Consider the following 16,972-nt stretch of genomic DNA (forward strand, 5'->3'; position numbering starts at 1 on the left):
TTGTTTTAATATTTGTTTCCTCATACACATTGATTCATTGACCTTCCACTAAACAAAAATCAATAACTTACATTTTTATCATAAACTAATCCAATTTGTAAGGGGTTGGATTTATTGCACCATTACTGAGATGGTTATTCCAGTTTTGATGGTTTAAGTAGTCTTGTTTATTAAGTCTTTCACCATTAGCAGTCATTCTGAGGGCAAGTTGTGGGGGATAACATATTCAAATTGTTGGATATCATCCTTCTGGCTGGATTGCGATAGGAATTACTAACCAGAGCATTGTGACTTGCAGGTTTGATGTGGCACATGAGCCAGGATTTTCAGACCAAAATCTTGAGGATTGATAGACCATAACTAAAGGCTTTTTGAAGTGTATAGTATGTGGTCATTAAGCGAAATAGGAGTTGCAACAACCTTGTCTCTCACATTCACTCGGAAGGCATGCTGGGAAATATGAAAAACGGCTTTACACCCTACAGTAGTGTTTTAAACCTAAATGCCTTGTGCTGAATAAAACGTGTTCCTGTGTTTAAAAAGTGTTACAGTGAATAAACATGTTCTTGTGTTAACATTCTAAACACGGAGACCCATTTTCATAAAAATGTTAGTTATGTGTTCAGATCCCTAAACACTAGGTTTTACAGCGTATGACTAAACATAATAGCGCCATATTATGTCAATTCATTCATTCAGGTCAGCTGCAGTAGAATGCTTTTGGTTTATTATAATTCATTTGATACGGTTGTGACACTTGGCTCATGGGACTATTAACACCCCAGCTGTTTCATTCACATAAAAAATACATCCAAACTGGTTACATACTCTGACGGTTAGGTCTGGCATGAAGGTTCTGATGTAGAAGTTTGCTCTGAAAACACGTTGGCATTTCAATTGAGTGGACATTTGTGCCTCATCACTTCATTTACATACTCCAAGGATTGAGCATCCCTTCTGTGGTTAATGGCACTTCCTGGTTAGAATGTGTGGTGTAGGATGTCAAACTGTGGTCTATGTTGTGATTGGACGGTGTGTACTGTATCTGTAAGGAGTCTTACCTGGGCTCCTTTGGCAGGGAAACACTGACAGGTGGAACAGTCCCGCCCCCCACAGGGTCCCTCCGGATGGTCCCCCTGCAAGACAAACACACAGTAACTGTCATGCAACACACAAACACACAGTTGTCATACACATTACATTGGTCCACCTGCACAAAACAAACACACAAGTCACTGTGATGATAGACACAAACACACAGCTACTGTCATTCACATTGCATTGGTCCCCCTACAAGACACAAACACACAGTTACTATCCGTCTTCTCTTCACTGTCCTATCGGTTCAATAAAATCACACACAAAAAATAACTCCTTACCAGACAAAAATGACCTAGGCCTTTGCAGGGCTATCCATGAACTAACACATAGGGCTCTATTTTATGGCGTTAAGGCAGAGCAAATGTCAAATGCACGCTTTGGCAATTTCGACTTGTAAAAATGGGCACTCTGCGATTTTCAAACACTTGTGCCAGTGTTGGTAATTTACCTATCTAACATCTGCTTGCTTGCACTGAGGTGGGAGGGTTGGAAGTATCTCAGGGGTGTCCTTAAAAACGTGCAACAAAGTATCAATTTCAGGCAGTGCAACTGGGGATATTTAAGACAAAATAAAAGCTAATCTTAGCGGTAAAGCCAGTTGGTTATGACACAGTAACCTTTTCAGTAGCCTATCATCTATGTTTTATTAAAATACCACCTTTGCAAAACAGAAAAACAGTCAAAAGATTTTCTCCTTTTTTCTTTATACTGGATATCATGTTAATGTGAAAAGCTGGATACATGTTTGTTATTAACTAGGGGTTAGGTAACTGTAGGCTACTGTATTTAATAAACGGCACTCCTGCTGAATTGGAGTTTATGAGAACGGAACATCAAACACCGTAAATACACAACTTTAAGTAACCACATGAAAAGCCTTGGAGCAGGTTTTCATTGGCCAATGAGTGATCAAGACCTCTTCACACCTATTAAAGCATAGAAGGCCTGCCTCTTTGCACTTATGACAGGTGTTGCACCAATAATTCCCACTGTCAAAAAATATCCAAAATATTTCTGACATACAGTACTGTGCAAAAGTTTTAGGCAGGTGTGAAAAAATGCTGTAAAGTAAGAATGCTTTCCAAAATAGACATGTTAATAGATTATATTTATCAATTAACTAAATGCAAAGTGAGTGAACAGAAGAACAATCTAAATCAAATCCATATTTTGTGTGACCACCCTTTGCCTTCAAAACAGCATAAATTCTTGTAGGTACCCTTGCACAAAGTCAGGGATTTTGTAGGCATATAGTCAGGTGTATGATTAAACAACTATACCAAACAGGTGCTAATGATCATCAATTCAATATGTAGGTTGAAACACAATCATTAAATAGAACAGAAACAGCTGTGTAGGACGAATACAACTGGGCGAGGAACAGCCAAAATCAGCTAACAAGGTGAGGTTGCTGAAGACAGTTTACTGTCAAAAGTCATACACCATGGCAAGACTGAGCACAGCAACAAGACACAAGGTAGTTAAACTGCATCAGCAAGGTCTCTCCCAGGCAGACATTTCAAGGCAGACACGGGTTTCCAGATGTGCTGTCCAAACTCTTTTGAAGAAGCACAAAGAAACGGGCAACGTTGAGGACTTTAGACGCAGTTGTCGGCCAAGGAAACTTACTGCAGTAGATAAAAGACACATCTTGCTTAATTCCCTTCGCAATCGGAATATATCCAGCAGTGCCATCTTCTCAGAATTGGTAGAAAACAGTGGGACCCTGGTACATCCATCTACTGTCCGGAGAAGTCTGGTCAGAAATAGCCTTCATGGAAGAATTGCAGCCAAAAAGCTATACCTCTGACGTGAAAACAAGGCCAAGCGACTCAACTATGCAAAACATATTTGGCTGTAGCAGAAGGCAGTTTGTTCGCCGAGGGGCTGGAGAGCAGTAGAGAATGAGTGTCTGCAGGCAACAGTGACGCATGGTGGAGGTTCCTTGCAAGATTGGGGCTGCATTTCTGCAAATGGAGTTGGGGATTTGGTCAGAATTAATGGTCTCCTTAATTCTGAGAAGTACAGGCATGTACTTATCCATCATGCAATACCATCAGGAGGGCATCTGTTTGGCTCCAAATTTATTCTGCAGCTAGACAACGACCCCAAACATACAGCGAAAGTCATTAAGAACTATCTTCAGCGTAAAGAAGAACAAGGAGTCCTGGAAGTGATGGTATGGCCCCCACAGAGCCCTGATCTCAACATCATCGAGTCTGTCTGGGATTACATGAAGAGAGAGAAGCACCTGAGGCTGCCTAAATCCACAGAAGAACTGTGGTTAGTTCTCCAAAATGTTTGGGCCAACCTACCTGCCGAGTTCCTTCAAAAACTGTGTGTAAGTGTACCTAGAAGAATTGATGCTGTTTTGAAGGCAAATGGTGGTCACACCAAATATTCATTTGATGTAGATTTTTCACTTTGCATTTTGTTAATTGCTAAATATAATCTATTCAAATGTCTATTTTTGAAAGCATTCTTACTTTACAGCATTTTTTCACACCTGCTTAAAACTTTTGCACAGTACTGTACCAACAACGCAAGTGCGCTGAGATTTACGTTTACGTTAGTTTTGTTAAACCAGAGCCCAGAGTGGATATAGACAGAGTGAGCAGATGGCACAGCGGCTCCCAACAACCCAATCCGCTGTTCAACACCGTAATAAGTACCACAAACAACCCAGTGATGCATGACACTGCAATCACAGTATAGTCAACAGAAGAGTTGGTATAGAAATGAAAGAGCTAGAGCATAAACACACAGTACTTTGAACAGATGGGTAATATACACATCTATCTTGTGGCACAGAGCAGTCCAGTACAGTCATGGGATTGAAGAAAACAGACTTAAAAGGGAGGGAATAACTGGACATCCTGTTCCAATAAGAAACGTTTTTCATTGCAAACATTTTTTTGATTTCCCATCAGGTGTCCTCGTGACATGACTCGGGTAAGTCCTTTAAATCGACCGTCTGGGGAAGGGTTGCAGGACAAAGGAGAGGAGAGGGGCTAGCGATGAGCTCCTTGTTGACGAGAGGATGGAGCAGAACAGCTCCCTGCACAGCCCTTTGATTACTACGTAAATTACTGCCATCAGTCTCCTGGAGGGAGAGACTCATATAGCACTGCCAACAACAACTATCAACACAGGGAGAAGGCAGATGATGAGAGGGAGAGAGTCAGGGTGGCTTCATCACTGATCCTCTGGCACAAATGTTTGTATATAAATCATACACTATTGTACATGCACATGTGGGCCCACATGCACGCGCACACATGCGCACACGCGCACACATGCGCGCACACACACACACACACACACACACACACACACACACACACACACACACACACACACACACACACACACACACACACACACACACACACACACACACACACACACACACACACACACACACACACACACACACACACACACACACACAGTAGCTGTGAATTTAGACACGTTTCAGTGCATCTGGCAGAGGATTCAAAGAGCGAGGTGTTTAAAGCGAATCTAATGGTTTAAGTAGTCTTGATGACATCACCTGTGTGGGTTTAGAGATGTGGAGGCTGATTGTCTCGCTCCCTGATCAGTGTCCGCATGCCTCGCTCTCAAACCCAGTTACAAGAGACAGATAAGAGTTCTGGGTACGAGGGTGGACGCATGAGTGACAGCCATGCTTCCCCTATTATACACACTAGGCCTGTCTGAATACCTGTACTTGCGTTTTAAATAGTACTGATTGGATATGCATATGCACAAATAGGAAATCAACGTTTTATAGTAAATTTCGACAATTGAGTATGCTTTAATTTCCAGAATGTTACACTCATTCTGGCTTTTTAACAAGTACGGATTCGCTGCATCAGACAAGGGCATGTGGAGACGGGCTGTACTAAAATCAACCAATGGCGGAAAACAACGCAATTGCGCATTAGATGAGGCATTCTCAGTATGGATGAGGCTAGTATGTTAATATGTGTTGCTTCCAGTATATGTTTTCTACTACAGAGTATGTTCTAATTAGTATGTAGTACAATTACTACACAGTATGTTGTTTTAGTAAGTAGTAGGCAAGACAGATTTCGGACACAGCAACATACACACAGCATAGACCAGATTATTTAAATAAAGTACAGCCACAAACCAGGATCCGTACTTCATTCATTGAAGTAATTCATTAAAGTTCAATCATGATGAATTAATGCAAAATGACAAGCGATTAGTCTTGGCCCATATATCTTATCTGAATCAAGTGGTATGTTAACTTCTGAAACCACACGAAATAGCCATGGAGAAAGAGTTTCAAGCAGTATCAGGCAATCAGCTGAGGACAATTGTACCGTTAAGCCACTTGTATCGTTGCCCCGCAAGGCCTTTGAAAAAACTGTGCATGATTAACATTGAGACTTGGAATGACACACAACCGATCCAGCACCAAACAGGAGCTCAGGCATACAGACACGATGTGGCAGTAAGAACTCTGGAAGATTCATACAATGCTCCGTAAATGTAATGATAAAATATGGGTAAAATATGGGTCTTATTAAAAATTCCTAATTGACTAAGCAATATTTAAAATGTTAAATGTGAAAATGCTTAAACTTCACAAACTAAAAAAAACGTCCCTTTATCAGGACCCTGTCTTTCAAAGATAATTCGTAAAAATCCAAATAACTTCACAGATCTTCATGGTAAAAGGTTTAAACACTGTTCCCCATGCTTGTTCAATGAACCATGAACAATTAATGAACATGCACCTGTGGAACGGTCGTTAAGACACTAAAACAGCTCACAGACGGTAGGCAATTAAGGTCACACTTATGAAAACCTAGGACACTAAAGAGGCTTTTCTACTGACTGAAAAACACCAAAAGAAAGATGCCCAGGGTGCCTGCTGATCTGCGTGAACGTGCCTTAGGCATGCTGCAAGGCGGCATAAGAACTGCAGATGTGGCCAGGGCAATAAATTGCAATGTCCGTACTGTGAGACGCCTAAGACAGCGCTACAGGGAGACAGGATGGACAGCTGATCATCCTTGCAGTGGCAGACCACATGTAACACCTGCACAGGATCGGTACATCCGAACATCACACCTGCGGGACAGGTACAGGATGGCAACAACAACTGCCCGAGTTACACCAGGAACGCACAATCCCTCCATCAGTGCTCAGACTGTCCGCAATAGGCTGAGAGAGGCTGGACTGAGGGCTTGTAGGCCTGTTGTAAGGCAGGTCCTCACCAGACATCACCGGGAACAACGTCACCTATGGGCACAAACTCACTGTTGCTGGGCCAGACAGGACTGTCAAAAAGTGCTTTTTACTGACGAGTCGCGGTTTTGATGGTCGGATTCGCGTTTATCGTCAAAGGAATGAGTGTTACACCGAGGCCTGTACTCTGGAGAGGGATCAATTTGGAGGTGGAGGGTCCGTCATTGTCTGGGGCAGTGTGTCACAGCATCATCAGACTGAGCTTGTTGTCTTTGCAGGCACTCTCAACGCTGTGCGTTACAGGGAAGACATCCTCCTCCCACATGTGGTACCCTCCTGCAGGCTCATCCTGACATGACGCTCTAGCATTACAATGCCACCAGCCATACTGCTTGTTCTGTGTGTGATTTCCTGAAAGACAGGAATGTCAGTGTTCTGCCATGGCCAGCGAAGGGCCCGGATCTCAATCCTATTTAACACGTCTAGGACCTGTTGGATCGGAGTTAAGGCTAGGGCCATTCCCCCCAGAAATGTCCGGGAACTTGCAGGTGCCTTGGTGGTCGAGTAGGGTAAAATCTCATAGCAATAACTGGCAAATCTGATGCAGTCCATGAGGAGGAGATGCGCTGCAGTACTTAATGCAGCTGGTGGCCACACCAGATACTGACTGTTACTTTTGATTTTGATCCCCCCTTTGTTCAGGGACACATTATTCAATTTCTGTTAGTCACATGTCTGTGGAACTTGTTCAGTTTATGTCTCAGTTGTTTAATCTTGTTATGTTCATACAAATATTTACATGTTAAGTTTGCTGAAAATAAACACAGTTGACAGTGAGAGGACGTTTCTTTTTTTGCTGAGTTTCTTCAGTCAACCATAGAGCTTCACTGAAATGTCTCAATTGATTTCTTCAACTAGTGTTTTTCTATTCAATTTCAAAGGACATGGAAAAATCGACCTTTCATAAAACTCAATTGTACATTTGAAATTGAATAGAAGCACTCAAAACTACAGGTGTACACACTATATGTGTAACTCAAATCAAATCCAACTTTATTTGTCACATGCGCCGAATTCAACAAGTGTAGACCTTACAGTGAAATGCTTACTTACAAGCCCTTAACCAACAGTGCAGTTCAAGAAAGAGTTAAGAAAATATTTACCAAATAAACTAAACTAAATAATTATAAAAAAGTAACACAATAAAGTAACGAGGCTATATACAGGGGGTACTGGTACCGAGTCAATGTGTGGGCGTACAGGTTAGTCAAGGTAATTTTTACATGTAGGTAGGGGTGAAGTGACTATGCATAGATAATAAACAGTGAGTAGCAGCTGTGTAAAAAACAATTGAGGGGTGGGGGGGGGGTCAATGTAAATAGTCCGGGTGGCCATTGGATTACATGTTCAGCTGTCTTATGGCTTGGGCGTAGAAGCTGTTAAGGAGCCTTTTGGTCCTAGACTTGGCGCTCTGGTACCGCTTGCAGTGCGGTAGCAGAGAGAACAGTCTATGACTTGGGTGACTGGAGTCTGACAATTTTTGGGGCTTTCCAAAAATCACTGCCTAGTATATAGGTCCTGGATGGCAGGAAGCTTGGCCCTAGTGATGTACTGGGCCTTACGCACTACCCTCTGTAGCGCATTACAGTCAGATGCTGAGCAGTTGCCATACCAGACGGTATGGCCTCTCCCTAGTCTTTCACCCCTATCTATCTCTCTCAGTCTCTCTCTCTTTCTCTCGCTCTCCCTCTCATTCTGCCACTCTGATCAGAATACAATGGACAGGATAAAACAGGATGCAATCTAGACACAACCAGCATGAAATACCGACCTGCTACAGATCTCAGAGCTGCGCATAGATACAGGTCATGTCATACGCACGGACGCATGCACACATACACACACTCAATGCAGGCACTTCATATGGAATGAGAAGGCTACAAGCACTTTTCTGTTGTGCCTAGAGGGAATACTATGCGATGGATTGATATTTTCCCCCGGTCTTGTTTGTGTTGATGGTGTTACCACATTCCGGTGGGGTTGTGTAAACCCAGCGCCAGCCAGGCATGCAGACAGAGGCACAGTTATCTCTCCTTTTGATTTAAGATTAACCTCCAACTCTCATTGCTTGGTTTTCATATGCAAAAAAAAGAATGTGCATGCACATCCATGAGACAATCTATCTAGGATCAGAAGTAATGTTCTGTATCCATCTAACACGCACACACACATACTTGCAAATCTATCGAAGCGTCTTGGAAATACATATTGGATATGCAGGGATATTGGTGGAAAGATCTAGGGTAGTTTTGTGTAATATTAATGAATATCCATACACCCTTTTTCCCTGATACATCATCAAAACACACAAAAAAACAACATCTCATGTAATATGCCAACACTCCAAGGCAATTAATTTCTGCAATACATGCAACCCCTACAGTGTGGCTTTACTTCCAATCAGGGACTGATTCAAATGGCCAATACAAATGAATGACATGACCAATGGCCAACTTAGCCTCACAAGCTTACAGGATGTTTCATACCAGGCTATGGCCAACTACCTGGTAGAAAAGAAAATCAGCATTACTTTGGCTCTTGAAAGCCAGAATTATATAGCCCTGCCCTTTTTCTTTTCTTGAATATATGTGTTGAGCGGTATTATAGTTTGTTTAACATTGTATCTGATTTTGTCTTATTCATTGTATGTGCCCTCTGGAACTTCCATTGCGCACACCTGGCCCCTATTCCCACTGACTGCATTTGTAAACTCATCAACAACAAAAAAACGTTCTCTCACTGTCAACTGCGTTTATTTTCAGCAAACTTAACATGTGTAAATATTTGTATGAACATAATAAGATTCAACAACTGAGACATAAACTGAACAAGTTCCACAGAGATGTGACTAACAAAAATGGAATAATGTGTCCCTGAACAAAGGGGGGTCAAAATCAAAAGTAACAGTCAGTATCTGGTGTGGCCACCAGCTGCATTAAGTACTGCAGTGCATCTCGTCCTCAAGGACTGCACCAGATTTGCCAGTTATTGCTATGAGATGTTACCCCACTCTTCCACCAAGGCACCTGCAAGTTCCCGGACATTTCTGGGGGAAATGGCCCTAGCCCTCACGCTCCAATCCAACAGGTCCCAGACGTGCTCAATGGGATTGAGATCCGGGCTCTTCGCTGGCCATGCAGAACACTGACATTCCTGTCTTGCAGGAAATCACGCACAGAACGATCAGTATGGCTGGTGGCATTGTCATGCTGGAGGGTCATGTCAGGATGAGCCTGCAGGAAGGGTACCACATGAGGGATGAGGATGACTTCCCTGTAACGCACAGCGTTGAGATTGCCTGCAATGACAACAAGCTCAGTCCGATGATGCTGTGACACACCGCCCTAGACAATGACGGACCCTTCACCTCCAAATCAATCCCGCTCCAGAGTACAGGCCTCGATGTAACGCTCATTCCTTCTACGATAAACCCAAATCCGAGGGGTCGGGGGGGGGGGGGGGGTGTACTGTCACGGATCCCTCCGGAACTTTCATTACACACACCTGGCCCCAATTCCCACTGATTGTATTTGTATATATGTGCCCTTTGGTTTCCATTGGGCTGACGATTATTGTTACTATGTCCGTTGGTGCGTGTGAGTACCTGTGCTGTGTGTTTTGGCTTTTGTGCCATTGTGGATCGCGCAGATGATTACGGGTCTCGTCCCGTGTGTTATTTATTCGAGGTACTCCTCGCTCTTTTTGTTTGGGATTCAACCCTGTGTTTTTGTATAGTGTTTGTTTGGTCTTCGTCCCGGTGCCTTTACACGCAACGCTGTGATTTGGGTACAATAAAAACCTCTTATTATGCATTCCTGCGCCTGTCTCCCAAATCATTTATGCCAACGTGACAGACTCCCTGTTTAAATAAAGGTAAAATATATATTTTTTTGCTGTGTTGGGGGAGAATCTAAAGGGACTTTTTGGGCCAACATTACCATAATGCATTAAGCATTGAGAACAGCCAAGAGCCGAGCAGCCCTGTGTCCCTTTCTCCTGAAGTATACACACGTACACTTCTCTCCACAAATGTAAAAGCATTGGATTTGTGTAGGCATGGGCTAGAGCAGAGTTTCCCAAACTCAGACCCTGGGACCCCATGGGGTGCACGTTTTGTTTTTTTGCCTGAGCACCACACAGCTGATTCAAATACTAATCATCAGCTTTGATCATTTGGATCAGCTGTGTAGTGTTAGAGAAAAAACAAAAAATGTCCACCCCTTGGGGTCCCAAGGACCGAATTTGGGAAATGCTGGGCTGGAGGGAGTTTCCAGCCTATTACATAAATCAGTCATTTCCTCTAAAATCCATGAAGGGAAGTTAAGTGTACAATTCGGCAGATGCTTGGGGGTGCTGCAATTTTTTTGTCTGCGCTACAGATGGCTATATTGGTCCGCTAACACAGGACTGGTAAAGGCCCAGTGCACTACGTATTTTTCTGATATTTCAGGGGGTGTAGGAGCACTCTCAACACCTCTACTTCTTGTGGCTATGCAATTCGGGAGAATGGACAGGCCTGGTCCAAACACAGGAGGTGGAGGATAAAGTGTCAAAGCATGATGGGACTTCCTTCAACCTCATATACACTAGTAACAGGACAGATAGGTTATTATGCACATCAATGAACATTAACAATCAATGTGCTGCCATCCTGTTAGTAGGTAACAGATTATTTTATTACAATTGTCGTGTCTTTGACTATGCCAGATGAATTGCTATGACATGCTATTCTATAAAGTAATTTCTCCGTAATTAATATTACCTGATTGAACTAATCATGTAAACATAATTAACTAGAGAGGGACACCACGAAATAATATTTATAGAGCTGTTATCTTTCGAATAAACTCTTAAAGATTTAGTAAGATTTTACATCCATAACAGTCACATTAATCGTCATTTTATTCAGTCTCATCTGAAAGTTGTAAATCCTTGATTATCTGCAAGAATCCTGGCTAACAAGTTGAATCAGCAATACAAAATTGGGTTTAATTATTTATTTACTAAATACCTAACTAATCACACAGAATCACACATATACAATTAAATCATAACTTGATCACAAATTACGTCATACAGAAAAACGTCCCTGGCGGGCGGAATAGATATGACAGCTTGTTACACAAAGAAAAGGGCCGGGATTTTAGTGAAAGAGCGGGAGACTGGAACATAGGCGAGCTGTGCTATCGTAAATACAGTATCTTATGCATTCTAAATTACCGCCCATTTGAAAAGGAAAATGCAATAAATATTTACTCTGAGCTGCGCTTCAGTAGGTTGGTGGTAGATGGAAGACCGTATCGCCAACCCGAGTCCTCTGTCCTTTGGAGAATGTCTCTGGTAGTCACGGGATATGTTGGAGTAACGTTGTGTGTAGTAGACGGGATACTCGGACTGTCCTTCCTAACCTGCGTTTAGCTGTTGCTAACTCAACGGCTAGGAGATATCACTTCTGTAGTGAATACGAGTTCAAAGTTCATACCATTCACAATCAAAGTCCATGCTGATGTAGGCTTAGTTCTGTAGTTATTATCTGAACCATTCTGACACCGGATCGTCATCCTGGTGTGCCCGGAACAGAAAGTTATATTCTTGTCAATGGCTTTTATAGTGGAGGGAGAGGGGTGTGTCTGAAAAGTGTGTAACCCATGCCTCTTCACAGGGGCGGGCCACTGTGAGCAGAGGAAAACTCATTTCTCATTTGGAAAACAGATCTCTCATTTGGAAGCTAAAATTACATTTCACCTCTTCACAAATAATGTCATATTCAAACATTTCAATTAAACAACAATTCCATGTGAATCCGATACCTCTGACGTTTAGACTTTCCACAGTAGAGTTTATGTCATCATATCATTGATGAGAATGTGTCAGAGGGCAACCGAACTGACATAATATACCTTAAGTTCATTTCCCCCCACTTCTGATGTTCCCAGAATCTCTATGTTAACCAAGGGGTTTTCTTATGTCCCATCAGTTATAGTAGGGAGAGGGAAAAGGGGGGAAAGAGGTATTTATGGCTGTCATAAACCTACCCCCAACTCAACGTCATGACACAATGGTTAAGATGGATTTTCATTGTGTTCCATGGTGTTATTTGCCCCCTAAGTGGAGCTTTCTGGTACTTAGACTGTACGCAAACAGGAAGTAGATAATTCGTTCTGCACGCATAGAAGCAGTTAAAAACAACGCTACAGTGCAGGTCTTTCAGTGTAGTTATTTCTTGTCACGCTTCAGCCTTGGAAAATATTTGTTTGTAAGTTCGATTCAAGCATTTAGCTAATGATGATAATCTTGTTATTGATAGTTGCTTATATATCAATGTTGGTTGGTTGTATTTACTCACACAAATTGCAATGCCTTTCATGTATGCCGTTAGCTGTATTACTTTGCTCGTGCGTCATGCAAACAAATTGTAAAATATACAATACTGTAGTTCTGTTACCGATTCTAGTGTAATATGCTTTGTTATTCTACATAGATGGTTGTACATTATTAGAGTAATGAAAGGAGTTAGTCAATTACCATATGAGTAACAATTAGCTATATGGTTTGGCATCATGCCAGATGCATGGTACCTTAGCACGTGCTTTGTATTCATGCAACTTCAAATGTATAATATACAGCTACAGTATGTCGGTGTGAATTGAATACTAAAGTATATTCTTTTCTGTATTTTGCAGTTTTACAACATAAACGTTTTCAATATTCATTCAAGAAAAGTCACACCTTGGGAGTTTTATTGAAGACTTAGTTGTTAGCTATCTGTCTAGTTTTGCATGGGAACGCAACTCAAGGGCAGAATAGTAAAAAAAACATCATCACGGCGGGCTCAAGCTCAAGAATAACCACACACTGTGGTTTTGTTTCTACATTCATCAGCCAACAAAGCCTCTGTTCTTGTGGAAGACCAGCAGTCTACGGTACAACAACCAGAGCCAGGAGTTCGACAGAGAGAGATGGAGGAGCCTCTTCAGCACATTGGGACCAAGTCTCAATCTACAAGATCAAGGTCATCAAAACAGTCAAGCAGATCCTCAACGGCGAGTTCTGCAGCCACCAAAGCACGCGCCAAGGCAGACGCACCGCGTGCACAAGTCTCCTATGCTGAGAAGGAAGCTTCTGTGATGAAACAAAAGGCAGAAATAGAGGCCAGCTTGTTGAAGCAAAAAGCTGACCTCGAGGCAAGTTCATATGTTCTCCAAGTTGAGAGCGTTGGCTGAAGCTGCAGCCTTTGAAGAAGCTGTAGGATCAGAATGCAGAGAACTTCACAAAGAACTAGACACAGGGACACAGCCCTTAAGTCCAGTCCAGCGTACCTGTGAGTATGTGCAACAAAATGCTAGGCCCTACTTTGCTAAACTTCCATTTGAAGTGGAGAAACAAGAGCTTAGTGTTGACCCAGCTACATGCCATAATCCAGAAAGTAGCAAACAACAGAACATGAGCAGAGACTCTCCGTTCAAAAGAAATGAACAGCAGCATGGTGTAAATGGTAAACAAGCCCACTTCCAGTCACACACACAAAGCGTCCCTGAGTCACAAGTGGCACCAGACCTCATCAAGTACCTCCTACGCCGTGAGATGGTGAGTTCCGGACTCCTGAAGTTTGATGATCGCCCTGAAAATTATTGGGCATGGAAAGCATCCTTTCTCAATGCGACCAGAGACTTGAATTTATCAGCCAGGGAAGAGTTAGATCTAATTACCAAGTGGCTAGGGGCAGAGTCTTCTGAGCAAGCAAAGAGAATTAGATCTGTCCATATTTTCAACGCAACAGCAGGGCTTAACATGGTCTGGCAACGACTAGAAGAGTGCTATGGTACACCCGAAGTGATCGAGAATGCACTGTTGAAGAAAATTGATGATTTTCCAAAACTGGCTAACAAAGACAATCACAAACTAAGAGAACTAGGTGACATTCTTCTCGAACTGGAGTGTGTTAAAGTGGAAGGGTACCTTCCAGGCCTCGCTTATCTGGACACATCTCGGGGGGTAAACCCTATAGTAGAGAAACTTCCATTCAGTTTACAAGAAAAATGGATTGCACAGGGATCCAAATACAAGGAGGACTATCGGGTAGCATTCCCACCATTCTCGTTCTTCTCGAGATTCATCAGGAACCAGGCGAAAACTAGAAACGACCCCAGTTTCACCCTCTACACCTCAACTAACCAGGTGTCTATGAAAAGTGAGAAACCTGCCAGGTACAGCAGCAAGACACCTGTGACTGTATACAAAACCGATGTGTCATCTGAGCCCTCAGACCACCAAACCAAACCCAGTAAGACAAAGGTTGAAACCCCTGACCATCACTGCCCGATACATAACAAACCTCATCCTCTTAAAAAGTGTTGTGGGTTTAGATACAAAACTCTAGATGAGCGCAAATCATATCTCAAAGAGAATGGAATTTGTTTCCGATGTTGTGGGTCAATTCAGCACAGAGCTAAAGACTGTAAGGTGTCAATCAAGTGCTCTGAGTGCGACAGCGACAGACATCTTGCTGCTCTGCATCCAGGCCCAGCCACCTTCAAATACAGACACCGCTACCGCAGAGAAAGAGCATGGCGGGGAGCAAGGTGACGATGCTCTTCTATCTGTCACCTCAAAGTGTACGGAGATCTGTGGTGAGGCAGTTAATCCAAGATCATGTTCAAAAATATGCCTAGTTAAAGCTTATCCGGCTTGGAAAAGAGAGAAAGCTGTCAAAATGTATGTAGTGCTTGATGAACAGAGTAACAAATCTCTGGCCAAGACAGAGTTTTTCAATCTCTTCAACATCAATGACAACTCTGCTCCATACACCATGAAGACCTGTTCTGGGGTAACAGAGACTTCAGGCAGGAGAGCCGTCAACTTCATGGTGGAGTCTATAGAAGGACACATGCAGCTATCTCTCCCTACTCTGATAGAGTGTGATATGATGCCAGACGATAGGACGGAGATTCCCTCCCCCGACATTGCGTATCATCATCCCCATCTGCAACCAGTTATGGACAAAATTCCAGCTGTGGACCCAGACGCTCCCATCCTCCTGCTCTTAGGACGAGACATCTTAAGGGTACACAAGGTACGAGAGCAAATCAATGGGCCCCACGACACTCCTTATGCACAGCGACTCGACCTCGGGTGGGTCATCGTGGGTGAGGTCTGTCTGGGAACAGCTCACCGACCAGCCAATGTTAACGTGTTCAGGACAAACATACTTCAAAATGGTCGCACATCCTATCTGAGCCCTTGCCCTGACATCATCCAGGTAAAAGAGAACTACAACAGTGTAGCTCAGAAACACATCTCTCCCTCTACAGTGCACTCGAGAGATCCGAGCACAACTGTGAACACAGACAGCCTGGGATGTTCCGTGTTCGACAAAACACAAGACGATGATAAACCAGCACCATCAGTGGAGGACAAAGCCTTTTTGGACATTATGGACAAACAGGTTTTCCAGGATGATGGAAACAACTGGGTGGCTCCACTACCCTTTCGCCCCACTCGACGTCGCCTTCCTAATAACAGGGAGCAGGCCATAAACCGTCTCACATCACTTCGCAGGACTTTAGACAAAAAGCCTGACATGAAGCATCATTTTATTGACTTCATGCAAAAGATGCTGGATAACGACCAAGCCGAACCTTCACCGCCACTAGAGGGAGACAAAGAATGTTGGTATCTGCCCATATTTGGTGTTTACCATCCACAAAAGCCTGAACAAATAAGAGTAGTATTTGACTCCAGTGCTAAGTGTCAAGGCGTGTCACTTATCGATGTTCTGCTCAGTGGTCCAGACTTAAACAACACACTCTTGGGTGTCCTAATGCGCTTCCGCAAGGATTGCATTGCACTAACAGCAGATGTGCAACAAATGTTTTACTGTTTTGGTGTACGTGAGGATCACAGAGATTACTTAAGGTTTCTCTGGTATGAAGACAACAATCCAGATAGAAACATAACTGAGTACAGGATGAAAGTCCATGTATTTGGGAACAGCCCTTCACCAGCCGTAGCCATCTACTGCATGAGACGAGCAGCGCTACAGGGTGAGAAGGAACACGGATCAGAACCCAAGCAATATGTAGTGAGGAACTTCTACGTCGATGATGGGCTGACATCAGTAGCTACTACAGAAGAAGCTATCAACATTCTAAGAAAAACACAAGCAATGTTGGCGGAGTCCAACATGAAACTACACAAGATTGCATCCAATAGCAAAACAGTTATGGAAGCCTTCCCTTTGGAGGACTGTGCAAAATACTTAAAAGATCTGGACCTAGGAGTGGATCCTCTCCCCTTTCAATGGAGTCTGGGACTTTCCTGGAACCTGGGAACAGACAGCTTCTCATTCCAGGTGTCCCACAATGAGAAGCCTTTTACGCGGAGAGGCATCCTGTCCACAGTGAATAGTCTTTATGACCCCCTTGGGTTCGTGGCTCCAATAACAATGCAAGGTAAAGCCTTAATCAGAGAACTCTCTTCTGATCAGAGTGAGTGGGATGCCCCTCTTCCCCCAGAAAAAGAAGAGAAATGGAAAATGTGGAAGGAATCTTTGATGGAGTTGGAACATATGTATATTCAGCGGACCTAC

The 16,972-nt window shown here is 43.1% G+C and overlaps 1 protein-coding gene across 2 annotated transcripts in view; it reads right to left on the reverse strand.

Moving 5' to 3' along the window:
* col4a4 (collagen, type IV, alpha 4) overlaps positions 1 to 16,972 on the reverse strand; it is a 170,289-nt gene that overhangs the window by 118,685 nt on the left and 34,632 nt on the right. For both annotated transcript variants that reach the window (XM_071356391.1, XM_071356390.1), the window contains exon 4: positions 1,062 to 1,136. In XM_071356391.1, the coding sequence (XP_071212492.1) occupies positions 1,062 to 1,136 (75 nt within the window). The remainder of the gene's footprint in view (positions 1 to 1,061; positions 1,137 to 16,972) is intronic.

This window comes from Salvelinus alpinus, chromosome 21 (genome assembly GCF_045679555.1).
Source record: "Salvelinus alpinus chromosome 21, SLU_Salpinus.1, whole genome shotgun sequence".
Classification (NCBI taxonomy): Eukaryota; Metazoa; Chordata; class Actinopteri; order Salmoniformes; family Salmonidae; genus Salvelinus; species Salvelinus alpinus.